The sequence below is a fragment of the Triturus cristatus genome, chromosome 3_1 (genome assembly GCF_964204655.1).
Source record: "Triturus cristatus chromosome 3_1, aTriCri1.1, whole genome shotgun sequence".
Lineage (NCBI taxonomy): Eukaryota > Metazoa > Chordata > Amphibia > Caudata > Salamandridae > Triturus > Triturus cristatus.
Window position 1 is genome coordinate 640,782,192 of NC_140583.1, and position 27,305 is coordinate 640,809,496.

General features: G+C 49.1%; 1 protein-coding gene and 1 long non-coding RNA gene across 4 annotated transcripts in view; one reads left to right on the forward strand and one right to left on the reverse strand.

Annotated features, from left to right (window-relative positions):
• The window catches only part of MEGF11 (multiple EGF like domains 11), a 1,813,102-nt gene that overhangs the window by 965,216 nt on the left and 820,581 nt on the right, over nt 1–27,305 (forward strand). Inside the window, exon 6 of the mRNA XM_085644629.1 lies at nt 8,606–8,852. Coding sequence (XP_085500755.1) covers nt 8,606–8,852 — 247 coding nt within the window. The remainder of the gene's footprint in view (nt 1–8,605; nt 8,853–27,305) is intronic.
• LOC146860704 (uncharacterized) overlaps nt 1–27,305 on the reverse strand; it is a 263,183-nt gene that overhangs the window by 131,688 nt on the left and 104,190 nt on the right. The window lies entirely within an intron of this gene.

Sequence of the window (27,305 nt, forward strand, 5' to 3'; positions counted from 1 at the left end):
TGGAGTGGTGCAGGGTAGACTGGAGTGGTATAGAGTAGTGGCATAGAGTGCATTGGCATAGAGTACTGTGTTGTAGAGTGGAGTGGTGTGAAATGGTGCAGAGTGGAGTTGTCTAGCCTGGAGTGATGTAGAGTGCAGTGTCACAGAGTACAGTGGGGCACAGTAGATTAGAGTGGCGTGGAGTGCGTTGGCGTAGAGTGGAGCGTAGTGTCCAGTGGTATAGAATAAAGTGCCGCAGAGTAGACTGACATCGAGTAGAGTGGCAGAGAGTGCAGTGCTGCAGAGTAGAATATCTTAGAGGGCAGTGGTGTAGCGCAGTGTGGTGTAGAGTGCAGTGGCGTAGAGTTGTGCAGAGTAAAGTGACTGAGTGAAATGGTGTAGAGTGGCGTACAGTGCAGTGGTGCAGAGTAGATTGGTATAGAGCGCAATGGCAGAGAGTGTATTGGTTTGGAGTAAAGTAGTTTAGAGTGAATTGGTGTAGAGTGCAGTGGTTTAGAGTACAGTGGCATAGCGTAGACTGCAGCGGCATAGAGTGGTGTAGAGTGCAGTGGCATAGAGTGCAGTGGCGTAGAGTAGATTGTTAATCCGATAATGTGACTCGCAAATCACAGGTCAACCGAGTTGCACAGCCGCATGTACATAGGCATGCTAATTAATCCACCTCAGCCATAGTGTATCCAATTTCATCCAAATGTTTTTCCTTTAGTTTATCCAAGTCTTTGTGTCACGTCAAAGGTTACAAAATTCAACATTCTTGTGCTCGTTTTTTACTTTATGATTGCCCATCCAGGCCTATCATACAGCAGTTTACGAATTTTGCTTGCTCTCAAAGAATCCAAACATCACACCCAATGCATTTCGGCTCCTTAGCCTTCGTCAGGGGGATCTATGATTTAAACATAATTGTCAGCCATGATTGTTTCATCTCCCACGTAACATAAAATTAAACTATAACATGTGCCCCCCTTTTCTTCACATTAATAACTGAACAACCCCATTGTCCCGAAACCCTCCCATGCCTTACATCACCCATTTGCTTTTAGAAAAAATAATTACATAAACTCACACACCCATGATGCAAACGCTGTTTTCAAAACCCAGACTCATGCCCAACTGCTTATACATTTACCTCCGTGTTCAAAAAGAATTTTCAATAACCCCAGTTTCACGCTACCCAAATCCACATGTGCATGCGGCTGTGCAACTCGGTTGACCCGTGATTTGCGAGTCATATTATCGGATTAATTATGTAAAGTGCCATGGAATGGGGCACTAATGGAGTGATGCACGCCAAACTAGATGACAACTTAAGGAACTTTACATATATAAGATAAGGGTGTGCCCCAGGTTACTGACTTTTTGTTTTGTAGAGTAGATTGTGTCAGAGTAAAGTGGAGTGATGCAGGGTAGATTATAGTGGTGCAGGGTAGAGCGCAGTGGCATAGAGAGAATGGTGTAGAGTAGAGTGGCACAACATTGATTGGAATGGCATAGAGTGGAGTGGCGCAGAGTAGAGTGGCATAATGTGCAGATTGGTTTAGAGTAGAGGGAAGCGGAGTAGAGTGGAGTGGTGCAGGGAAGAGTGGAGTGGTTTAGCGTAGTGGCGTAGAGTGCATTGGTGTACAGTACAGTGTTGCAGAGTGGAGTGGTGCAGAGTGGAGTGGCTTGGTTTAGACTGGAGTGGTATAGAGTGCAGTGTCATAGAGTGCAGTAATGCACAGTAGATTAAGGTGGCATGGAGTGCATTGGTGTACAGTATAGTGGCATAAAGTGGTGCAGAGTAGAGTCCAGTGGTATAGAATAAAGTAGCGCAGAGTAGACTGGCATAGAGTAGAATCGCATAGAGTTCAGTGGCAGAGAGTGCAATGCTGCACAGTAGAGTGTCACCGAGTGCAGTGGTGTAGAGTAGAGTGCTGTAGAGTGCATTGGTGTAGAGTGCAGTTTTGCAGAGTAAAGTGACAGTGTAATGGTGCAGAGTGACGTAGAGTGCAGTGTCATAGAGTACAGTGGCGTGCAGTGCAGGGGTGCAGAATAGATTGGGATAGAGTGCAGTGGCATATAGTGTATTAGTTTGAGTAAAGTGATGTAGAGAGCATTAGTGTAGAGTGCAGTAGCATAAAACTGAGCGGCATAGTGTGGAGTGCGTAGAGTGGAATAGAGTGGCGTAGACTACAGTGGCATAGAGTGGATTGTTTCAGAATACAGTGAAGTGGCATAGAATGCCGTGGTATGGAGTAGATTAGAGTGGATCAGCGTGGAGCACAGTGACGTAGAGTGGAGCAATGCAGAGCAGAGTGCTATAGAGTTCAGTGGTGAAGAGAGCAGTGTTGCAGAGTAGAGTGGAGTGAAGTGTCAGAGTGGAGAGATGCAGAGTAGAGGGAGTGGTGCAGAATAGAGTTGAGTGGTGTGGGGTAGAGTGCAGTGGCATAAGAGTGGAGTGATGCAGTGTAGAGTGGTGTAGAGTGAATTGGCATAGGGTAGAGTCGTGCAGTTGTGTATGGTGCAGTGGCAAGGAGTAGAATGGTGTAGAGAATAGTGGCGTAAAGAGCAGTGGTTCAAAGCAGTTGGTATAGGTACAGTGGCGTGGGGTGAATTTGTATTAAGTAAAGTGGTATAGAGTAAATTGGTGTAGAGTGCAGTGGTTTAGAGTAGAGTGGCATAGCATAGAGAGCGCAGTGGCGTAGAGTGGAGTGGCGCAGTGTAGCATAGAGTGGAGTGTCATAGAGCGCAGCAGCATAGAGCAGTCTGTTTCATAGTAGAGTAGAGTGGAGTAGTGCATGGTAGAGTATAGTGGTGCAGGACAGAGTGCAATGGCATAGAGTAATGGAGTAGAGCACAGTGGCGTAGAGTCGGGTGGTGCAGAGTGGGGTAAAGGGGCGTAAAGTGCAGTTATATAGAGTAGATTGTTTTAGAGTAGAGTGAAGTGGCATACAGTGGGTGGTGCAGGCTAGAGTGGAGTGATATACAGTAGTGGCATTGAGTGCACTGGCTTTAAGGGCAGTGTAACAGAGTGGAGTGCCATGGAGTGGTGTACAGTGCAGTGGTGCATAGTAGAGTGGAGTAAGTGCATTGGCATAGATTAGAGTAATGCAGAGTAGAGTAGAGCGGTGTAGAGTAAAGTGGTGCAGAGTGCAGTGGTGCACAGTCGATTAGAGTGGCGTAGGGGGTATTTGTGTGGAGTGAAGAAGAGTGGCGTAGAAGTGGTGCAGAGTAGAGTGGCAGAGAGTTCAGTGGCAGAGTATAGTTTTGAAGAGTGCAGTTGTGTAGAGTAGAGTGGCATAGAGTGCCTTGACATACAGTGCTGTAGAGTAAAGTGATGTACAGTGCAATGGTGTGGAGTAGAATGGTGTTGAGTAGAGTGAAGTGGCATAGAGTAGAGTATAGTGGTGTACAGTGCACTGGTGCTGAGTCGATTGGCATAGAGTGCTGTGGTGTAGAGTGTATTGGTTTTGAATAAAGTGGTGTAGACTGCATTGGAGTAGAGTGCAGTGGTGTGGAAGGGAGTGACGTGGAGTGTCACAGAGTGCAATAGAATGGCATAGACTGCAGTGGCAGAGTAGATTGTTTCAGAGTAGAGTGAAGTGGCATAGAGTGCAGTGGTGTTGAGTAGAGTGTTGTAGAGTGCAGTGGTGCAGAGTTGATTAGAGTTGCTTACAGTGGATTGGCGTAGAGTGCAGTGGTGTAGAGTTCAGTGGCATAGAGTTCAGGAGCGTAGAGTTCATGGCGTAGAGTGGCATAACATTAGAGGGGCAGAGAGTGCAGTGTTACATGGTATACTGTCGCAGAGTGCAGTGGTGTATAGTAGAGTGGCATGGAGTGCATTGGCATAGAGTGGTGTAGAGTGCAGTGACGCAGAGTAGACTGGCACAGAGTGCATTGCTTTTGAGTAAAGTGGTGTAGAGGGAATTGGTGTAGAGTGCAGGGGCATAGAGTGCAGTGTTGCAGAGTAGGGTGGATTGGAGTCGAGTGGCGCGGAGTGGTGTAGAGTGCAGTGGCGAAGAGTGCATTGGAGCATAGTAGAGTAGTGCCAGGTAGAGTGCATTGGCCTAGAGTAGAGTGGAGTGGCGAGGAGAAGAGTGCAGTGTCGCAGTGTGGAGGGTTGTGGCGTAGTATGGAATCTTGTACAGTAGAGTGGAGTGGGGTAAGATTGAGTATGCATGGTGCAGTAGCGTACTGCTATTACAGACAGAATATCTTCAATTAAAATGACCATCACATTTGCACTCACATACAGTTTTACCGATAAAAGTATACAACGTATAAACCAAAATGTGTGGAAATGTCATTACACAATGTATTGATTTGACCATCAGCACAGTTAATTTACAGACATTTACATTTTGTTGTGTGCTAGAAGCAAAAAAATAACATCTGTACAGCCTTCCTGAAGCAGACTCCCACTAGCCAGCATGATTATCACATAAATCCTCCCACTTTGAAGTCAGAGAAAGGAAAATAAACACCAAGCTCCCTGGAAGACACAGCTTGACATTTGACCTCTGTCTTTGAATGCACAGCAAATGTGACAAGATTAGAAAAGATTTAAACGCCTGTTTACAGAAAGCGAGTTCATGGAAGAATACAGTAACAAAGGTTTGGGTTACTGGAGGGGTGAAATCGAGCTGGACAGCCTGAAGCAAATAAGGCCAACAAATAGAAAGCAACAAAATGGGAGTTACAATTACAACGCCAATAGTAAGCAACAGGAGGAAAACATTCCTAGGTCACCTTTCTGAATGTCCCCAAGATGTCTTTAGCAAACCAGACAGCTGCGCTTTCTGGTAGGCTGCGACCTAAAAATGCTACTTCGAAGTATACAGGCTGTATACTCTGGTAGGGATAAAAGGGGAAAAGGTGGGCAAACAAAAAACAGTCTGGTGGTTCTGAGAATAGGTATCAAAAGCTTCCGATAATGTCCTGGGAGAAGAATTAGTATGTGACTTGGAAACACTCATTGTCAGCACTTCTAGCAAAGCATAACCATTCCCACCATTTTTTATATGATATTTAGGGAGTACTCTTCTACTCGGAGAGAGTCTGTTTTATGCCTATAGCGAGCATCAGGTCAACAGCAGACAGTCTGTTGGGGCATTATCTTTTGCTTGAGGAGATGAATAAATCTCTAAGGTGACAGCGTTAGAGTTAAATGCAATGCAACTTTCTGAACATTGGATTGTTGAGGGTCAGAGTCTGTCTTTTCTGGATAATATGGTATTTGTGAAGCGACTTTCTAAAATTGTTATTTGCAGACATGCTCAATATTGTGAATGTATACACGCATGTAAAGGTTTAATGCAAAAGGGGCAGTGTGTAGGAGAGTAGGATCTGCTTCTTATAGTTACCCCCACTTTTTGCTGATGTTTCACTGTTTTTCGACTTTAGTCTGGCTGGGGCCCTGCTAACGAGGACCCCAGCTAAGCTGCTTCCTCTCTAAATTGATTACCAGTACTTTAGGTACACTCCAGATTGGATTCTGGGGTACCCTTATAAGTCCCTAGTATATGGTATACTATGTACACTGGGCATAGGTACCCCAGAGGCCTACCAGGGGCTGCAGCATATATGGTGCCACCCCTGGGAAGCCTTCCAAAATGACACCACAGGTCTGCTACTGCAGCCTGGGTAAGGTGGTGTATGCACCCCTTACTGAGATATAGGTTACCTATGTCTCTCCATATCACTGCACATGTAAACCTCTCAGTCACCCCTATGGTTTGCCTTAACAATCCTGAAGGAAGGGTGCTGGGTTTCATTTGAGAGGGTGCCCATGCATGAGCAGAGCCCCTCTGCAGCTTTCGGAACCTTTATTCCGGGGTTGTTTGTGATGCAGCCAAACCATATACTCTTAAATGCATTATACTAGCGGTAAATGCTAACTTTGGGATGGCTGCATGTAAACATGTTGTGTTTGGTGTCAAACACCTTGGAATCATACCCCCACACCAGTAACTGGCGTGGGAGTATGATCCCACCCTTCTAGAGGGAGAGACATGACAGCACTGGTATACCCGGTACCAGCTTAACAGACCCGGGCATCACAAAATGGATGCTGCCAGCCACAGACACGAGTCTGCCCTCCTGCTGCTGGACGAAACTCTGGCAGGGGAGGCCTGAACAATAGGTTTCCTGTCACAGGGAGGTGTGACCACCTCCCAGACAGGCTTTAGTGTATTGGGGCTGGGTGGGTGCACTCCAAGAGTGCTTTGAAGTCTGCACTGGGGGCACATTTGGTGTCCCTGTGCATAGTCCAGTTCAAACCGGTCGCAGGGCCTACCAGGGGTGTAGCCACACCTCTTTCCTTACCTTCCCATAGGTGGGTCCCTAGAGGTTGTCCCACCCCTTCACTGGGTATAAGATAGGAACCCTGGCTACAGGTCTTTAGAGTTATCTGGACGAAACTCTGATATATAATCCCGGAACTTCGACAATCTACAAGGCTCTAGATGACTGAAGAATCTCCCTTGGAATGAAGGAGTTACTTCCCTGCAAGGCAGGCACCTAAGATGCATCTGACCGGTTTGCATCTCCGAAGCTCCCGCCAGACTCAGAAGAATTTGCAACACAGGAGGTGGGTTCCCAGACTTCCCAGAGGCCAACCCGAGCTCCCAGCAAAGCTGAGACCCGTAGCCCTCGTGGGGACCGTGGAACTGGAACCCCTGGACACCGTGCACATTTGCAAGTACATATGCTTCTCGTCATGCCTTGAGACTGTGCTTTGGGCTACTTGTAGTCCACACCCGAGCAGTGTCTCCACTGAAGATTACTGGCCTACACTCACCGAGTGTCCCGTGGGCTGGTATTGTGTGATTTCTCTTGAGGTCCCTTCGTGATCCCTGGTCCGTCGACTGGTGGGTCCCTGTGAAGGCAACTCTAACTTTAATAGGGCTTTCCTGGTTGCTCCAGACGTGCCCTGACTCTCCATTGCTTGGGGAGTTCCCAGGACCTTGCTGGTCCGCACCGAAGCATCTTTTCTCTTCCTACGTGGGTTGCTGTTGCCAAGGCTTGTTGGGTTCAATCCGAGCACCAACACCGCAGCACTCGACATCCTTTATGGGATAGTTTGAATCCAGCTCCTGGTTGTCGTCGACGCCTCCTGGTCCTCGTGGCTGCAGAGTCAAGCTTCACCTCTTCGCACCTGAAACACCCGACATCGTTGAGCATTCGTCTATTGTGCCCCTGGTCACTGGCAAGTGACCCAGACTATGTCCCCTCTGCTTTCAGGTTCTTCTGATCTTTGAGCCAAGCTTGGATCACACCGGACACTTTTCTTCTTCCCGGCAGCAGCACTTTGCAGCAGATCGCCATTGAAATCAACGACGATTCCCGACACCATTTGACACCTATGCACCCGGCTTCCCGGGGTGAGGTAACTCGAGTACACCGGTGCTCCCGCGGGTGCTGCCCCTAGAACCCCTAAGTCTAAAGGGGTTTGCTCAAAGTCCTCTCCTAAGTGTCCTTAACTTCTAAAATTCCAACCGCGACTTTCCCATAGAATAGTACGGGGCTTGCGCCTGTGTTCTCACACTGCACGCGTCCCCCGTGGGCTCCTGTGTCTCTACCTTGGGTGGTTCCTTGGGGTCCCAGAGATTCTACGTGTTCTAGGCACTGTGTCTAGTCAAGTCGTGGTTCTTATACCACTTTCTTAATATATGGTTTGGTCCCCCCCTGGGGCCCAGTGTATATTGTGCTATTTACTGTCGTTTTAGAACTGTATTATTGTGTATCTTGGACTCTAATCTCATAAAGAGATTAGTATTGAGTGTTTAGAAATAAATACATATATTTTATATATACCTTGTGTGGTTCTCCTTTCATTTAGTGATTCAAGAAGTTATAATCTGGTAAACCAAGCTACTTTACACTCCTTCAAGACTTAGCCTGAAGGCTGCTCTCCATAGCTACCACTAGGATAGCTTTTAATAAAGGTTGTCTTTAAACCTGTCATCAATAAGGGTTGTTTGGATTGGTGCAAGGTGCCCACTATAACTAGTGGACAGCATATACCAGGCCAACTTCTCCCAAGTAACATCTCTAAAAAGAATATACACAAGTGACTTCATTAGAGATTCTCAGTACAAGGTCGCCTTGGGCCACTGGGGTCCTGGTCAGGTGTTCAGGGAAATATGTTAGAACATGATTTTCTCAACAAATAGTGAGGAGTAGTACAGACGAGAAGAACCAGCAGGATCTGTAGAGCCCATCAATAGGTGACATCACCACAGCATGGGCCAGGCACGTCACACATGGGGGCCAGGGCACTTAGCAATGATGAGCGTGGAATGGGTGGGAGGCCTGGCAGAATACATCGGTTGTCACGTTCTTTGTTTCTACTTATTTATATCTGAGGAATCCGTGAGTGGTTCATCTGACGTCACCTCAATTTACAAACACTTTACGTAGTTTTAACATGAGGAGCGTTGAAATATCTCGTTCGCTAATGTTTTTTTTGTCCAGTGCTTCTTGGTGCAACTTGGTTGCGCCCGCTTTGTCCCCTACCTTCCCCCTACCTTTCCTCGTTCCGCACTCTTCCTCCGCGGCCTTGCCTGCTGCCCCTGTCCAAGCCTCCCCTAGCATTGACGGACATCCTCCCGCTTGTGTCTTTCAGGTTGTGACAGCGAGCACTGGGGTCCGCACTGCAGTAACCGCTGCCAGTGCCAGAACGGCGCCCTCTGTAACCCCATCACGGGAGCCTGTGTGTGCGCCGACGGCTACCAGGGCTGGCGCTGCGAGGAGCTGTGCGACCAGGGCACCTACGGCAAGGGGTGCCAACTGAAGAGCAAGTGCCAGAACGGAGCCACCTGCGACCACAGGACCGGGGCCTGCTACTGCGCGCCAGGATACACCGGCGTCTTGTAAGTACTTCACAGCAGGGACGTGGCTTCCATTGGTGCAGCAGGTGCAGTGGCACCGGCGCAAAGGTCTAAGGGGCCTGCCGAACCCTGATTATGCGGGATTTCACTGCTCTAACAGTGGCCGGGGGGTGGGGGGCGGCTTTTCCTTCCTTGCTCGAGGACTCATGATGACACACTGACTACGCCATTGCCCAGACGTTTGTGCATGGCGTCTGACCAAACCACTGCCATCATTAGGGCTACTCAAAGACGACGCACTTGCTCTAAGACTCTATATAACAAAGTGAGGTGTCCTTACCTATGAATTCGACAACATCAAAACAGGTTCTCCAGTCAAGAGCACTTTAAACGTCTTCGTTGTATAAAACGTCCTGCCTTTGCAGAACTACCAGCCCAAGATTATACGTGCACGCTACTAAATTGCCACATATAGATATCACACGGGGTTTGCTTCAAGGTAAGCTAATTCACCCCTTGCTAAAAACAGATGTCTCTGAACCACAACAGTTCAGTCGTGCATGCGAGATCATCCAAAAAGTAAAAACATTATGGGCAGATCCATTTACCAAAGTCAGCTAGATCCAAACATAGCTAAGCAAAGTAGTTGCAAAATAAAGTGAAACTATATTTGCATGCTATAGACAAATGTTCGTTTCCACAAAGTAATGTATCAAAAAAGAGTATCAAATGGGTATAAACAAACTAATGTGATGTAGGAAAGTGACTGAGTATAACAAGCATTGGCAAATCCAATAGGTGTCGTCTATGCAAGAGCGTTCGCTTTGTCAATGTGTTATAGCCATGTTACACACCAGCGTGGATACTGTTCAGCATGTCTAAAAGTTAGTGACATAAAGGAGAGTGGCGTAGAGTAGAGTAGAGTGGAGTGGTGTGGTGTAGTATGACGTAGAGTGTTGTGGAGTAGCACATAGTAGAGGGGATTGTCATGGAGTGTAATGGAGTGGATTGGTGTAGAGTGTTGTGGAGTGTCGTTGAGGGAGTAGAGTGTTGTACAGTGGAAGGACATAGAGTGTTTTAGAGTTGAGTGGCATAGAGTGGAGTGGCATAGAGTCTCATAGAGTGGAGTGGCTTAGAGTGGAGTAAAGTAACGTGGAGGGAGTGGCATAGAGGGAGTTGCATACAGTGGCGTAGAGCAGAATAGATTGTCATAGAGTGGAGTGGCATACAGTGGTGTAGTAGAGTGGAGTGGCATAGGGTGGATTAGAGTGTTGTACAGTTGAGTGGCGTAGAGTGGAGTAGAGTAACTTGGAGTAGCGTGGAGGCAGTGGCATAGAGGGAGTTATTTACAGTGGTGTAGATCAGAGTAGATTGTCATAGAGTTGAGTAGCATACAGTGGTGTAGTGTAGTAGGGTGGAGTGGCATAGAGTGGATTAGAGTGTTGTAGAGTGGAGTGATGTAGAGTATCATAGGGTTAAGTTGCATAGAGTGTCGTAGAGTGGAGTGGGATAGAGTGGCATGGAGTAACGTAGAGTGGAATAGTAGAGTAAAGTGGCATGGAGTGGCATTGTGCAGAATAGGGTGGCATATAGTGGAGTAGAGTGTTGTAGATTGGAGGGGCGTAGAGTGGCAGGGCATTGAGTGGAGGGGTGTAAAGTGGCATATAGTGGCATAGAGTGGCAAATAGCGGAGTAGAGTTTCAGAGTGGAGTGGCGTAGAATAAGGTGAAGTAAAGTATCATAGAGTGGAGGGGCGTAGAGTGGAGTGGGGGCATATTGAGGGGGTGTAGATTGGAGGGGCATAGAGTGGAGGAGAGTAGAGTGACTTGCCTTAGAGTAGAGTGAAGTGGCATACAGTGAAGTAGCACAGAGGGAAGTAAGTCACTTGCCGTAGAGTGGAGGGGTGCGTCATGACAAAGAGTGGAGTGGTTGTCATGGTGTAGAGTGGAATGGCGTGTTAGAGTGGAGTGGCGTGGCATTGAGTGAAGCGTTGTAGAGTGGAGGTTCGTGCCGTGGAGGGGTGTAGAGTGGAGTGGCGTAGAGTAGAGTGAAGTGTCGTTTTGTAGAGTAGAATGGCGTGTCATAGAGTGGAGTGGGATAAAATGGAGTGGTGTGTTGTAGAGTGGAGTGGAATGCCATAGAGTGGACGAGAGTAGAATGGCATGGAGTACAATGTTATTGAGTGGAGTGATGTGTTGCAAAGTGGAGTAGCATGTCGTAGATTGGCTTAGAGTGGAGTAGAGTGGAATGATTTAAAGTGGAGTATACATGGTGTGCTAGCACACTTCCATCACAAACAACAAATGTTTAACTGAAATGACCGTCACATGTGCATAGACATACAGTTGTATTGATAAAACTATACAGTGCACAAACAATAATGTGTGGAAATTATTTGATTTTTTAAAAATCATATTAAAGCATTTCTTTCCACAACCCTACAGAATTACAGAAAATGTGCTTTATTTGTGCTTTCCTAATGCTGATATATTCTGAAATATCTGTGCTCCTCATCTGCCAACATGTTTCTGCCCAATGATGATAGCCAACATTGTCTGGGACATTTTTCAGGGCTTATCACTAGAATGAAATAATAATGAAGGTGTAGACTACCTTTAAGACCAGGTGATTCCTACCTGGTTCTGGATCTAATCTTCAATAAACTCCCTAGACTTTAGGGGATACCAGCTTCCTGGTCTCAAAGGGGGTGAGGTCCTTTGTAGTCACACATGCATAAAAAGGTATACCATGTTTGGTTACCTACGTATACGCCGCTCCGGAAGTTTGTTATCTTTGTTTTGACCCTGTGTGGGAAGTGTTTCCATGTTGTTTGTGACGGCCACGAAGGTGCGGTTATTGTGTTATCGGGCGCATAGCTTAGCAGTATGATGAATGAATATATGTGAGACAGACGTGCAGTTTATGAATTTCAGTGAGCTGGCAGCTCTGAGCTGCTCTGCAAGTCTCTTTTTGATATTTCTTATAATCATATTCCATTTAGCTGGTTCCTACACTATGTTGTCCATTATATTTATTGTTTATAGTCCTAAGTAGGCATAGGTTAAAGGGAGATATGGTGGGGAGATCTGCTGGGTTAGACTTTGTTAATATCATCCCATATGTAATTGTCATTATGAGATGTCAAGAAGCGGCCATAATACGCAGCTCGTCGGGACATGCAGTGGTGGACTAAATGGAAGTTGCCAGCAGCATGCAGTAGATCTCCTCAGTTATTTGTTGAAACTTGAACTTGAAAAGAAACATATACAATAGCGGCTGGTGGGCCCTCGGAGTGGCTGGGCGGGGGGAGGTGGGGCACAATGGATGAAGAAAACAATTTTTTTTTTAAAGTAAAAAAAAATATGAACGTACCTGTTGCTTCTGTTTCTTCCTCCTGCAGCAAAGGCTCCCAGCCTCCGCTGCGGCGAATCCTGATGCTGATCTCATGCATGAGACCAGTGTCAGGATTGGCCTGAGGGCCCTCGATTTGTGCTCCCAGGGAGACCGGGAGCCTATGCCTGCTGGCTCCAACCCAGCAATAATGCAGCTGGGGTTGGAGAGAGCTTCACTGCGCATGACACTTTGACCGACCTGAAACAGCTGGCCAAACCGTCATGCGCACTGATTACAGTGCTCACCCCTTTTCCTCCTGACTTGCCCCGAGATGGGCCCGCCCCCCAGCCTCACATCAAGACAGGAGTATTGAGTCTCTCGTGTTGCTGATGTGTTTAATTATTTATTTGTTTATTGATCCGATGGTACTGCCGATGTAAATCTTGGCACATTTGCAGATCATTGCATATATCATATATTTCATAGAACATGTTAGGTGTGTTTTTACCCTATACCTCTTGCTGGTATTGAATTGGAATTGCTGTCAATTATCAGAGCAAACTTACACATAGGATTGTTACCACATTTCCGTGATATTAACCAATGCTTATCTTGATTTCTTACAGTATAACAATGCTACGCTCCGGAATGTTATGCTCCGTTCAGGTGTAACCCATTGGAAATTGAAAGACCATTGGTTACTAGTTTCACGTGTTTAAGACGTTGACTCAACCTGTTTGTATGGAGTTATCAGTCCACTCACTCTTTTCCCGAGGCAGCTCTCCCCTGAGTCTTGGAAACCAAGCAGAAGGTTCTGTCAACCTTCAATATTTTTGAAGACTGCAGAATCAATTTAGTAAATCTAGAGTTTATACCAGAAGTAGTGCTAGCAAATTCCGAGTCTCTTCACTGCAGTTTATTATCTAATAATTTCCCAAAATAGGATACCCTTGATTTGCAATTTAGGATATGTAGTATATGTAAAATGGAATTACAAGCTTATTGCTTTCTGATACATTCTACATTCTGTTCGGTCTAACTTACAGTGAAGATCAACAGCCAAAAATGCAAATCTCTCCTTGTTGGAGTTAAGTGTAATACTCCTGTTGTAGTAATTGAGGATAAGCTATTTATGAAATAGTTTGAGTTCCTGAATCATAACTACCCGATCATCAGGATATCATCACTAAATCCCCCCAGTATTGAAAACTTGTCAGTTAATAGAGAGGCTTGTGGACTCCAGATATACACCCCCTCAAACCACTCCATAAAGAGGTTAGTGTGTGCATTATTGAACTGTTATGGATCATAGACTTCTGTATTTTAGCTTGGTCAATACATTTACATTTAAGCAAGCCACATATATGTGGCATTTTATTGAAATACACTTACAATCTTTAATTGGATGTTTTTTTCAATGGCTGGGAATTTTATACCATGAAGACTATCAGGTCTCGACCCTTGTGTGTCCCAATTTGGAGACCATTATGGTGGCTGGTCTCTCTCTTCACTTAGCATCCTTAAGACAAATTGTTTTGTGATTATTTATACATTCATGTAAACAATTGTTGGTTTGCGCCATTTTACCCCCACCCACCTATTGTACTTACTCTACCTCAGTGCGGGTTCTTGTACAGTGCACACTGCAGTTCTAATCTCCTCTATGCAGCATTAGAAGCCTCGATGGGCAGCATTATTTTCATTGGTCGAGTTAGAAGTGACTTCTTTTGTCAAACCTGCAAATGATGTGGCAAATTGTCCTAAACTCTGGAAACACAGAATTTATATAAAGCGAATGGCTCACACCATTGTCCATTGTTTTATAAAAAAATTATTCATGAATGGTAATTACGAAACCTGAACATTTTAATTTCAATCCTTACTATTGCCAGCTGGCTTTTCAAAAAGCCGTTTTTAAGCTAAGTGCCTAAAATAAATATGCAATATAAAAAATACATTTCAAGTTACGTGATTAATGTGGCCTCATTGTGCCATCTTGGGGTCTTACTAATGTTTAAAATATTACCAGAATGCTCAGATGACAGCATCGGACCATATAACGATGATTTCAGGAATGTTGCATTATCCCAAAGTTATGCCAGTATGCCACAGTCCAGTAATATGCCCCATTCCTGCCAAAATCATAGCGTGGGAACAATTTGAGCAACCAGAGTCTGAATGGCTTTTGTTCACAGCAATTATATTTTTCGTGCTACATTTTTAGCATTGAAATTCACTTTTGTGTGTCAAAATTGATACAAGAATGCATTTCATCGTAAAATATAGTGCTAAATGACAGATTTCCATTCTGTGTAATTTTACGTAATTGACTGACCTTTCACGTAATTACACAAAAAGCTAATAATCCCAATTTGCACACCACTATTAAATGTGTTTATGGCTGTTTCCTACAAAATGCAGGTGCCAGTGGCCACTAATTGAAAGGTGACTGTCAGTCCGCGTACAAGGCAGACAGCGGCAGCTGAACCCAGTCGTGGTGGTTGATTTAATTTGCCGCTAGTGTCCTCGGGCCCATACTACTATGGCTCTGAAAATTGGCCCGTGGGCAACCATTTCTGCACTTGCCTTTTAGGGCAGAGAAAGGGAGCAGTCAATGACTTCATAGGGAGGTGGTAGGGGGGTAAGATCACAGCAAAATTTAATTCAACACAATTCATTGGGACATAGATGCAAGATTGAAATTGCGGTATGCTACTTATTAAAGCAACTCACCAGCTTTGGCACCCTCTCTCCGCTCTAAGAATTGGCATAGTGTGTAGCTCTTCAATTCTAGTCACAGGCACAGATCAGGCAGAGGTGCAGTACACAAGGTCTCCCCTCACGTTGAACACTTTGCAGTTCAGTTCAAGAGTTCTTACCCAAATAGTGGTGATGTCAGAGCTGTACCAAGTGAAACTATATGTGATTCATGTAAAGCATGGTTTTGTTTGAGCAATGTTAATAAAAAGATTAAATTTTTTTTTAAAAGAGTTTGTACCCTAACATAAGGGATCTTTCTGGCAACATTCACAATTCCCGCTGTAGGACACAGCCTGCATGCCTGCTTTAGTCTCCTGTGTGAGGCTCTGTTACCTGCTCACATCATGGTTGGCTGGTGTTGGCAGGAGCTGCTCAGGCTGGAGTATCCAGCAGCGTCAGCTTGACACACGACAGTGGTGATGGTTTCACTAGGAAGTGGAGCAGTGGTGAGGGAGCAGCATATTGGAACTGTTCTATGCATGACGGTCCGGGTAGATGTAGCTTCCAGGCTGAGGTCTGATGGGTGCCTCTGGCCCAGGTCACATGTGGGTTGTGCTTCCTCTGACCGTTGCAGCCTCCAGGCCGGAATCGGCTCCTGCTTTAGCAACAACGTGCGCTATGCCCAGTGACCTGCTGGGGGGTCAGGCAGCAGCAGCGCCAAGCCTTTGAGATCCTGGACAACATAGTATAACTTCTGAGCTTCAACTGTGTTTTGTCCACTGTGGGGACCTCATTGAAGACTGGAAGAATGCTCAGCATAACACTGGTTGTCTCCAGCTTCACTCCCAAGGGCAGTCATCAACCTATGGGTGCGTGTCTTACTGGGAACACAGCTGTCTTCTCCTCCCATACTCTTTCCTCCTACAGGGTCAGGCTCTCTCATTCCTTCTCTGAGAAGGCAGGCATGCATCTCTATGCTAGGTAGACCCTAAGCTCTTCCAAGAGAAAGCGAAGACTTCAGATGATGTCTCCTCATATCTGGGAAACTGTCTGTCATGCAGACACCAGCCCCGGTCACACAGCAGTCCTATGAGTACTCTGCAGAACTCTGCCTTCCTTTGTCATGAAGAACTTGAAACTGGAACAATGTGGCACAGTTTGGGACACACTTAGATGCACAGTTTTCCAAATAGGAGAGTAAGATGGGCAGTATTTCTGGCCCTAGTCCCGTCCAGTCTCGAACAGGCTCAAATAGGCAACTGCCTTTGTCCTCTCCACCCTTAGCCTCAACGCCTGGGCTGAGACGCCCTAAGCCTTGGCCTTTTATAGCTCTAGTAATCAGGTGACCCTTTCAGCTGATTGGAACCCTAGCCCTAACACTGTCCAATCACAACAACAGCCCTAATATCTAGAACCAATAGGAGACCAGGATCTTACAGCCAACCATAGCCCTAGTCCAAGCACTCAATCAGGTTCAAAACCCCTAATTTCTACGTCCAATAGAGGTCCTAGCCCTAGCAGTAGTCCCAACCCTAGTCCCAGCAACCAATGACACAGGAAACCATAGTCCCTACTTCCAATAAAAAGCCTAACACTAGTTTTAGTCCCACACCTAGTCCAGCAACCAATCACACAAGAAGCCCTAATCGCTACTTCCAATAGAAAGCCTAACCCTAGCCCTAGTCCCAACCCTAGGCCCAGCAACCAGTCACACAGGAAGCCCTAGTCCCTATTTCCAATAGAAAGCCTAACCCTAGCCCTAGTCCCAACCCTACATTGATTGAATCACAAACCCAGAAACCAATCAGAACCCTCAAATACCCAACCAATGAGAACACTAACGGAAATCCAATAGAAACAACAGATATAACCACCAATCAGTGCACACATATACCATCCAATATCTGTCTATATAAGGTCCCAGCAACCTCAAACAAGGTTTGCTGGCCAGGGAGTTGGAAGCTGCTCCTCTATTCAGAATCTCCTAGGATACAGACAGGCTTTTCCTGATAGAATAGCCCCCCCCCCCAGTTTTTAATAAAACATCTATCCTGATTGAATATGGACACCTGTGGAGCTCCCACAAGAACTGAATAAATGCTGGCAGTGGCGACTCCTCCACTAAGGCGGGGGAGCATTGCCCCCCTGCTCTTAGAGCAGTTGAAAAAGGAAAAATAAAATGATAATAACAAATGTTATTATCATTTCATTTTTCCGTGGTTCGGCTGGTTAGGGGTGGGGCTGGCTCTAACAGGAACAGGGGAGGAGTGGTAGGCACTCACTTAAGTGTGCAGAACTGTTTGGCCGGCCCTCCTGTGCCAGCCAAACAGTCATGCATACTTTGCATACATACTGTATTACAGCCTGGGTGAAGAACATGCCCTGGCTCCAGTCCCTCCCTGAGCACCGAACTACGGTGCTCAGACCAATCACGACACTGCTATCAGCGGTGTCATGATTGGCTAGGGGAGCCTGGGTGCTTCCTGTTCCTCGTTCCTGCCCCTGGAAGTGGGTGAAGAGGACCGAGAGGAGGCAGCAGGCCTACAGGTAAGTACTTTTTAAAAATGTATTTTCTTTTGTTTACCCCTAGCCCCCCGAACCCGCCAGCCCGGCCACTCGCGTTAAGTTGCGGCCGCCACTGCATACTGGACCTCTCACTTACGACTTGAAAGAACTATGCTGTGTTAGGATCTTCGTGGACTTTAAGTAAGATGTTCCTGGGATGTCAATCACTGTGCCCTGCGCACTGCCCATCTCCCTCCAACTTGGACCAAACGGGGAGAAGCTGTACCTGAACATTAGTGCCTTCTTGCTGCTAAAGATTTACAAGAAAGACTTAGAGAATGACAATACAGTGACCAGTCTGAGAGAGCCTACTCACTTTGCCTCAAAACATAGAGACTGCCTGAGTGACGAAAAAGAGTGGTTGTAGGAGCATGGGCAAAGTGGGCTCTAGCATGGTGTCCCAGCCTTTCAGAGGGGCCCCTGATAGGGGTCCTCCTTCAGCCCTACGCTCTTCAACGTCTACATGGCTCCGCTCGCCACCATCGTCAGAACCTACAGACTCAACATTGTGTCATACGCAGACAACACCCAACTCATCCTCTCCCTATCCAACGAACCCAACACCGCCAGACACAACTTTCGAGAAGGCATGGAAGCCGTCGCCAAATGGATGAAAAACAGCTGCCTACAACTAAGCACCAACAAGACGGAAGTACTCATCATGGGCCCAAACCCCGACACCTGGAACAACACTTGGTGGCCCCTCATCCTCAGAAACCCGCCAACCCCCACGGACCACGCACGCAACCTTGGAATCATCATGGACTCCGAGCTCAAAATGGACCGCCAGATCAACTCCGTCTCGTCCTCCTGCTTTCACACCCTCCCGCCTCCTACGTAAAACCTTCAAATGGATCTCCCTCGAACTCAGAAAGACCGTCACTCACGCCCTGGTCACCAGCAAACTCGACTACGGCAACGCACTCTACTCCGGAATAAACAAAAACCTCACACGCAAGCAACAGAACATCCAGAACGCCGCCGCAAGACTGGTCCTCAAACTGCCAAGACACTGCCACATCTCCCAGCACCTGCGCACACTCCACTGGCTTCCCATCGAGGCAAGAGTCGCCTTCAAGATGCTCACCCACGCACACAGTGCCCTCCACGACACCGGACCAGAATACCTGAACGGCCGACTCAAATGCCATGAACCCCAAAGGACCCTACGATCAGCCCATCGCTCCTACGCCATGGTCCCTCGCACCAGAAGAACCAGATTGGTAGGCCGCTCCTTCTCCTTCCTCGTGGCCAAAGCCTGGAACGCCATTCCGCTCCACCTCAGGCAGACAACATTGCTTTTCATCTTCGCAGGAAACCTCAAAACCTGGCCCTCCTTGATGGAATGGAACCTGCACAAAGCGCCTTGAGACCCTTACGGACGAGTAGTCACGCTTAACATACGCATGAATGATTGATTGATACAGCCGGTTCTGTTCTGCAGATTCTTACCATCATGATCTTGAATAATTCTTGTTTTAAAATTTTCTTTTAATTTTAATTATTAATACCAACCCCCTAAAGCCCCATTACAGCCATTACCCATTATTGACAAACTCTTCTCCCGGGTGGGAATGGATTAACTAGGACCCTTTTTACCCTCCAAAAGGGAAAAAAGGTTTGTGTTGGTGATGGTGGACTAAGCTACCGATTACCCTGAGGCAGTTCCACTGAGATGACCTAATGCCTCCCATATAGCTTTTTTTAAATATGATTTTTATTAGTTTCAAGAAAGTAACCTCAATAACATCTGCATGATGGTTCAGTCTGGCATGGACATTATAAAGTAACAATACATTTGAATGGCATAGGTGGGGGTATAGGGAAACACTCATTTATGAAACAGTAAAATCCACTTTTGCTGGCTGGCTTGCAGCTTCACTCTGCAGCGCTGCACAGCTATAATCAGCCAAATCAAGTCAGAAGCAGCAAAGAAAGAATCAGCCATTATTCCTCAAAACCATTTCTCCAGTGAGTTACATGCATTTGCAAAGTAAATTTGAACTTGAACAGGATGAACACAGGAGAAAAATAAAGAAAAAGAAAGGGAGGAAAGAAACAAGGAACAAAGAAGAAAGTAAGAATCGATCTCTTCATGAACTTGCCGTCTTGGGTGCGTCTGTCAATCTGATGTAGCAATGGGTAGCAGATATATGGTTGCAAGGGCGTGGGAGGCCTTGTACTAATTAATATGTCAAGGGTGAGGTGGGGGGTGCCGGTGTGGAAAGGCGAGAAAGAGGGAAGTGACAGGATGAGGGGGGACAGAGTAGACAGCTCTAAGAGGGAAGGAATTAGCAGCTAATTTACTCTTAATCGCGGACAAGTATTCCTGCCATTGAATAAGGATTTGTCGCAAGGGGGGGTTGACGCTTGTGTCGCAATTTCTTGCTGATTTGTTCGCTCTGAGACCAGTGCCCTACAGAGAGCAAGCATCCATGCATTAGTATTGGGGCTCCTTTGTGCCTTCCATGCCATGGCAATCTCACGTTTGGCCTGGCCTAGAGCAAGGTCCAGGAATTTGTTCAGGCTCTTACGAGACGAACTACGTCTCGTGACTCCAAGCAGGAAGTGAAGGGGTTCCACCTCTACCGGCGTGCCTGCCGCTTCTGCGAGTACAGTAGCCACCTCAGACAGTATATTTAAATAACAGTGCAGCTTCACACCATGTATGTGAACGCGGCTCCCTGGTCTCGACATCTAGGACATATGTCCATGGTGGTGGTATACATGCGAGCCAGCCTGTGGGGGGTAAGATGTGCGTGGTGTAAATAATTAAATTGGGTGTATTTAATCCTACCATTGGTCAAAATAATTTTTGGGTGGTTAAGGCATGGTAGGCAGTGCTTGTCAGTAAGGGTGACAAACAGTTCGCCATCCCAATATGCACACAATGCCACCAGTGCGGACGGGTCGTCTAATCTGATGGCCCTTGAGTTTCCCCATTTCAGGGAGACCAGTAGTCAATCAATCAATCAATCAGTGACACTTATAAAGCGCGCTACATACCCGTAGGGTCTCAAGGCGCTGGGGGGGGGGAGCCGCTACTGCTCGAACAGCCAGGTCTTCAGCTTCTTCCTGAAGGAGAGGTGGTCTTGGGTCAGGCGCAGGTCGGTCGGGAGGGAGTTCCAGGTCTTGGCGGCCAGGTAGGAGAAGGACCTTCCTCCTGTAGTCGCTCTTCGGATGCGGGGGACGGCGGCGAGGGCGTGGTTGGCTGATCGGAGGTGGCGTTTGGGAGCATAGAAGTTGATCCGGCTGTTGAGGTAGCTCGGGCCTTGGTCGTGTAGGGCTTTGTGTGCGTGGGTGAGGAGGCGGAAGGTGATTCTTTTGTTGACGGGGAGCCAGTGAAGGTCTCTCAGATGTCCGGAGATGTGGCTGGTTCGTGGGATGTCGAGGATGAGTCTGGCTGAGGCGTTCTGGATCCGCTGGAGTCTCTTCTGGAGTTTGGCGGTGGTACCGGCGTAGAGGGCGTTGCCGTAGTCCAGTCGGCTGGTGACGAGGGCCTGGGTGACGGTCTTCCTAGTCTCGGTGGGGATCCACCAGAAGATCTTCCGTAGCATGCGTAGGATGTTGAAGCATGCCGAGGAGACGTTGTTGACTTGCCTGGTCATGGAGAGGGAGGAGTCCAGGATGAAGCCCAGGTTGCGTGCATGGTCTGTCGGTTTGGGTGCGGTGCCCAGGGCGGGAGGCCACCAGGAGTCGTCCCAGGCGGAGGGAGAGGAGCCCAGGATGAGGACCTCCGTCTTGTCCGAGTTCAGTTTCAGGCGGCTGGTCGTCATCCACTCGGCTACCTCTTTCATCCCTTCGTGCAGGTTGGCTCTGGCGGCGGCGGGGTCGTTGGTCAGGGAGAGGATCAGCTGGGTGTCGTCGGCGTAGGAGATTATGCTGAGGTTGTGTTTGCGTACGATGGCCGCGAGGGGGCTCATGTAGACGTTGAAGAGGGTGGGGCTCAGAGATGATCCTTGGGGGACGCCGCAGATGACTTCGGTGGCCTCTGACTTGTACGGTGGTAGGCGGACTCTCTGTGTTCTCCCGTCGAGGAAGGAGATGATCCATTCCAGCGCCTTGTCCTGGATTCCGACGTTGCTGAGGCGCCGTACTAGGGTGCGGTGGCAGACCGTGTCGAATGCCGCGGAGAGGTCCAGGAGGATGAGGGCCGCTGTTTCTCCGTTGTCCATCAGGGCTCGGATGTCATCGGTGGCGGCGATGAGGGCGGTCTCGGTGCTGTGGTTGGCTCGGAAGCCGGACTGTGAGGGGTCGAGGGATCCGTTCGTCTCGAGGAAAGCGGCCATCTGCTTGTTGACGGTCTTCTCGATGACTTTGGCTGGAAACGGGAGGAGCGAGATGGGGCGGTAATTCTTGAGGTCGGTGGGGTCCGCTGTTGGTTTCTTGAGTAGAGCGCTGAGTTCGGCGTGTTTCCAGCTCTCGGGGAAGATGGTGGTGTCGAAGGATGTGTTGATGATGTCACGCAGGTGGGGTGCGATGACAGCGTCGGCCTTGTTGAAGACGTGGTGAGGGCAGGGGTCGGTCGGTGATCCGGAGTGGATGGAGTTCATCGTGCGGATGGTGTCTTCGGTGCTGATCGGGGTCCAGGCGTGGAGGGTGGTGGTGGGGGGTGGTTGTTCGGTCATGGTGTGCGTTGGTTGGTTGTTGAAGCTGTTGTGTATGTCCGTGATCTTGTTGTGGAGGTATGAAGCCAGGGAGTTGCAGAGGTCTTGCGATGGGGTGATGTCGTTGTTTCCTGCGCTGGGGTTGGAAAGCTCTTTGACGATGTTGAAGAGTTCCTTGCAGTTGTGTGCGTTGTTGTCCAACCGGTCCTTGAATGCTGTTTTCTTGGCGGCGCGGATCAGCTGGTGGTGTTTCCGGGTGGCAAGTTTGAAGGAGGTCCTGTTGTCCGGTGTCGGTTCCCTTCTCCAGACTTTCTCGAGGGCTCGGCAGTTCTTCTTGGAGCTCTTGAGTTCGTCGGTGAACCATGGGGCTTTCTTGCTGCCGGGTCTGCTGGGCGGGGTCCTCAGTGGGGCGAGTTCGTCCGCGCAGTTGCTGATCCACTTCGTGAGGTTGTCGGCGGCCTGGCTGGGGTTCGCTGAGCTGGCAGGAGGGTGCTGGCTCAGGGAGGTGGCGAGCTGGTCTGCTGTGATCTTGTTCCAGCTTCTGCGGGCGGCCTGTTGCTGGTGGTGGTGGGTCGTTGTTTTCTTGAAGGTGAAGTGGACGCAGCTGTGGTCCGTCCATTGAAGCTCTGTGGCGTGGCTGAAGTCGATGTCCTTGCTGGATGAGAAGACAGCGTCGAGTGTGTGTCCGGCGAGGTGGGTGGGGGTGGACACCAGTTGCTTGAGTCCCAGGTTGGCGAGGTTGTCGAGCAGGGTGCTGGTGTTGCGGTCGTTGTTGTTCTCCAGATGGAAGTTGAGGTCTCCCAGGAGGATGTAGTCAGCGGAGGGGAGGGCATGCGGGCTGACGAAGTCGGCGATGTCCTCGCTGAATTGTGTGCGTGGTCCAGGGGGTCGGTAGATCAGGGTGCCTCTGAGGGTGGTGTTCGGGTTGGTGTGGATCTGGAAATGCAGGTGTTCGGCGGTGGTCAGGGAGTTGTCGGTGCTGGTCGTGAGACGGATGGTGCTCCTGTGGATGATGGCGATGCCTCCTCCCATCTGGTTGGCGTTTCGGTCCCTCCGGACGATCTTGTAGCCCTCTGGGATGGCGATGGCGATGTCGGGAGCTGAGGAGGCGTTCATCCAGGTCTCCGTGAGGAAGGCAACGTCTGGAGCTGTGGTGTCGAGGAGGTTCCAGAGTTCGATGGCATGTCTGTGGACGGAGCGTGTGTTGATCAGGATGCACTTGAGGTGGGTGCTGCTGGTGTTCGGCTTGGTGGGTGCTGGTGCGAGGCAGGTCCGGATGCAGGTGAACTTGCAGGCGTGGCAGCTGAAGGGTCCGTGGGTACGTCGTGGAGAGGCTTGATGGCATTCTGGGAGTCGGCCGGTGTTGAGAGCGGTGAGGGTGGCGGCGGAGTACGTCAGGCGGGTCGGTCGGGGTCTTCGAGGTCCAGGGGTCCTGGCACTGGGCGCGGTCCAGGCGCGGACGGGCGTAGACGGGCTTACCTTTGGCGCGCCTTCGGCGCACAATCGGCGCGCCCGCTGCGCGTGACCGCTGCGCGTTCGCACGGTCGCCATTTAAGGCGAAGTGCGCGGGTGGGCGGAGCAGCTGGGAGGCGGGAGCGGGGAGGGTACAGAATAGAAAAGGGGCGGGGAAAAGCGGCGGTGGCGGGAAGGGAGGGCGGAGGGCGGACAACAAGGAAGGAAACCACAACACGGGGGAAATAAAAATTATACAGAACGGGCACAAATTCTCAGCAAAACAAGGGAAAACAAGGGAAAAAAAACCAAAGTTATATCAAACAGGCACAAATGTTGGACAAAACAAGGGCAAAAACAACCGCAGCGGCGCCCGCCGGCGATCGGCAAAACGAGGCAGCAGCGAGGCAGAGGGCAGGCAAGGGGCACACGCAGCAGCTGGTGGCCGTGCGGCGCGGGGGTGTCCCACAAGTGGGTCACACTCACCTGCGTCGCACGGTCGCCATTTAAGGCCAAGTGCGCGGGTGGGCGGAGCAGCTGGGAGGCGGGAGCGGGGAGGGTACAGAATAGAAAAGGGGCGGGGAAAAGCGGCGGTGGCGGGAAGGGAGGGCGGAGGGCGGACAACAAGGAAGGAAACCACAACACGGGGGAAATAAAAATTATACAGAACGGGCACAAATTCTCAGCAAAACAAGTAGTGATTACAGATCCCTGAAAATTCTCCGAGGCAGATGGTAGGGAAGTGTATAGAAGAAATACAGGAGGCGGGGAAGGACCAACATCTTTGAAATGGCCTCCTGGCCCATGGGAGACAAGGGGAGGCCCAGCCAGAATGGGAGAGTCGATCGGGCCCGCGCTATGGAGGGACCGAGTTCCCATCCACAGTATCTGTCCCCAGATGGTAAATCTGGACCCCCAAATATTTGAAAGTGTCGAACGGCCATGTCAACGGCGTGTCTAGTGCCATTTGTCTCTGCGCCGGTGTCATTGGGGTCATCAGAAACACCACTGACTTAGTCCAGTTGACCTGAAGTCTGCAGACTCTTGCATGTACATTGAAAAGGTCCTTAATCAATTGCAGTATCTCAACCTTGCTGCGCAGGTATATTAACGCGTGGTCCGCGTCTAGTGACACGATGTGCCACCTCCAATCAACCTGTAGGCCCCAGTCTCTGACACCTTGTCACAGTTTACACGCCAATAGCTCCATGGACAAGGCATAGAGAATCGGTGACAGGGGGCAGCCCTATGCGTACCCCTCGCTATCGAAAAAAGAAGGGAAAAAGTGCGAAAGTTTTCACTCTAGCCTGCGGTCTAAAATACAGCAGCTGTATCCATTGTAGAAAATTAGGGCCGATGCCGAACCCCATCAGTGTCACCTCAAGGTATGCCCAGCTTAAGGTGTCGAATGCCTTCCCAATATCTGAAGGAAGCGACCCAAGGTTTCTCCGCTTCAGACCCGTGTTGGTGCCTGTTATAAAGCCATTTTGGTCCACGTGGACCAACAAGGGAACAACAGTGATTAACCTATTAGCTAATAATTTCCCGAGGACCTTGTAATTGACATTCAGCATTGAGAAGGGGCAATATGAGTCCATTCATAGAGGGTCTCGGCCAGGCTTGGGTAGGACCACTAGCGTCGCTTCCCTCAAAGTGAGCGGCAGCGCGCCAGAATCATAGGCCTCAGGGTACACCTTGGTCAACCTAGGCACTAGTTGCGCGGAGAAAGTGGAGTAGAATTCCGCTGGCCACCTGTCCATCCCCGGTGTCTTGCCCGTCGCCAATTGTCAATCCATCGTGCTTCTATATGCCAAGCGAGCCTGGGCTAGCGAGGGGCCGATCTGGGCGTCGGTAGGGAGACGCTGCTCACAGCTCTGAATCGTTAACTCATGTGTATGAAGCGCAGCGGTTAGTGTTGTGTGGGCGCCATATGTACTCTTGATAGCATTCCCTCGAAGGACAGCCTTGTAGGCATCCCATTCCACTCCTGTGGATGAAGCAGATCCCTCATTGTCCGTGAAGTAGGATGTGATGGAGTCTAGGAGAGTGGCCCGGTAAGAGGAATCGGCCAGCGCAGTGTCGGGTAGGCACAAGGTCGAGATCTCTGTATGCTACACACCCCGGGCTAAGTTCAATTGCAACGGGGCATGGCTCGAAAGTGCGCGCGCTAAATAGTCAGCATGTGCTACACTGTGATGCCATTATTGGAGTAGAATACCGTCTCTATCTGTGTATACAAATCATGTAATGACGAGTAGTGTGAGTAGATGCACCATACATCGTGGACCTGCATGTTGGACACCCATTCCGACATCTGTTGTGCTAGCTTGACAGATTGCGCCTGTAGGAGAGTAGGGTCTGCTATCCTATGGTCACCCCAAATTTTTGCTTTTTGCTTCACTGGTTTTTGACATATTGAGGCTGTGGGCCTGCCAATCAGACCCCCAGCCTGCTGTTATCTCTACTAAATTAAAACTATGCACCCTAGGTCAATAACCAATTGGAAGTGGATCACCCTGTCAGCCCCTGTACCAGTGTACACTAGGTACCCAGGGCATTGGTGTACCCAAGGCCTGCCAGGGGCTGAAGCATGTATTATGCCACCCCAGGCTTGGCCTAACAATTTGACACAACTGGCTGATCACTCAGCTGGGGTAAGTTGGTGTAACCACCTCTTACTTAGGTGTAGTATACCTATACCTAACCTTAAATGGGACACATGATAACCTATAAGTCACTCCTATGGCAGGCCTTAACAATCCTGAAGGCAGAGTGCTTGGTTCCATGTGAGATGGTGCTCTGGCATGAGCTGAGCCTGTCTGCAGTGGTCGGAACAACTTCCTTCTACTGTTTCCAGATATCGTCATACCATATACTCTTAAGCGCATTATGAACCTCGCGGTTAAATGCTATCTTTGGTTTGGCTTTATCAAAACATGTCGAGTAAGGTGTCATACGAATTGGAATACTAACCCCTCGCCAATTCTGGTGACGGGGTTAGCATTCCACCCTTCTAGAGGGACACGACATGTACAGTACCTGAAACCCGGGTAGAATCAGACATAGCCTCAGCTCCACAAAATGGATGCTGCCACCACAGACACAAGTCTGCCCTCCTGCTGCTGGGAGTCCTTCCAGCTTGGGAGGTGTGGACAAAGGGTTTCCTGCCAGGGGAGGTGCGTGCACCACCCCAGACAGGATTTTGTGTATTGGTCAGGTAGGGCTGAATAGAAACCAGACATGCCTGAGGCTCACAAGGAGCCTCGGTGCATATGCCAGTTCAAACCGGTCCTGGGGCACACCAGTCCCGGGCCTGGGGCGAGCTGGACAAAGGATTGGGGGTGTAACCACCCCCCTTCCTGGTCCCACCCTTAGGGAGGGACCTAGCAGGTAGTCCGGCCCCTAGAATCCGCTTAAAGGTAGGAGCTGTGTCCTAAGACTTCAGACATCCTGGAATCAACTTGAAACTAAGAAGAAGACGGGAACTTCGACATTCTGCTGCACAGAAGACTGAAGGAAATCTCCTCTGTGGTCAGGGAGTGACCACCTTGCTAACGCAAGCACCATCCAGCGAGTCAACGTCTGCTTTGCCGCCGCCTCCCGCCGGAGCCCGAGCCCAAAGACTGACAAGACCTGGACCTCCAGACCTCTCACCGCCCGATCCACAGTCCCTGAAAAGAGGAGACCCGTGGAGGCACCGAGACACGTGGAGCCAGCCATCTTGAAACGACCATGACAAGCTGACAAGTGCAACAACCGAGGCTCCCTCCAAGTTGTGCTTTGGGATCTGAGAAGCCCAACCCTCGAGCAGCATCTGCACCAAAGGTGAGCCCTCCAG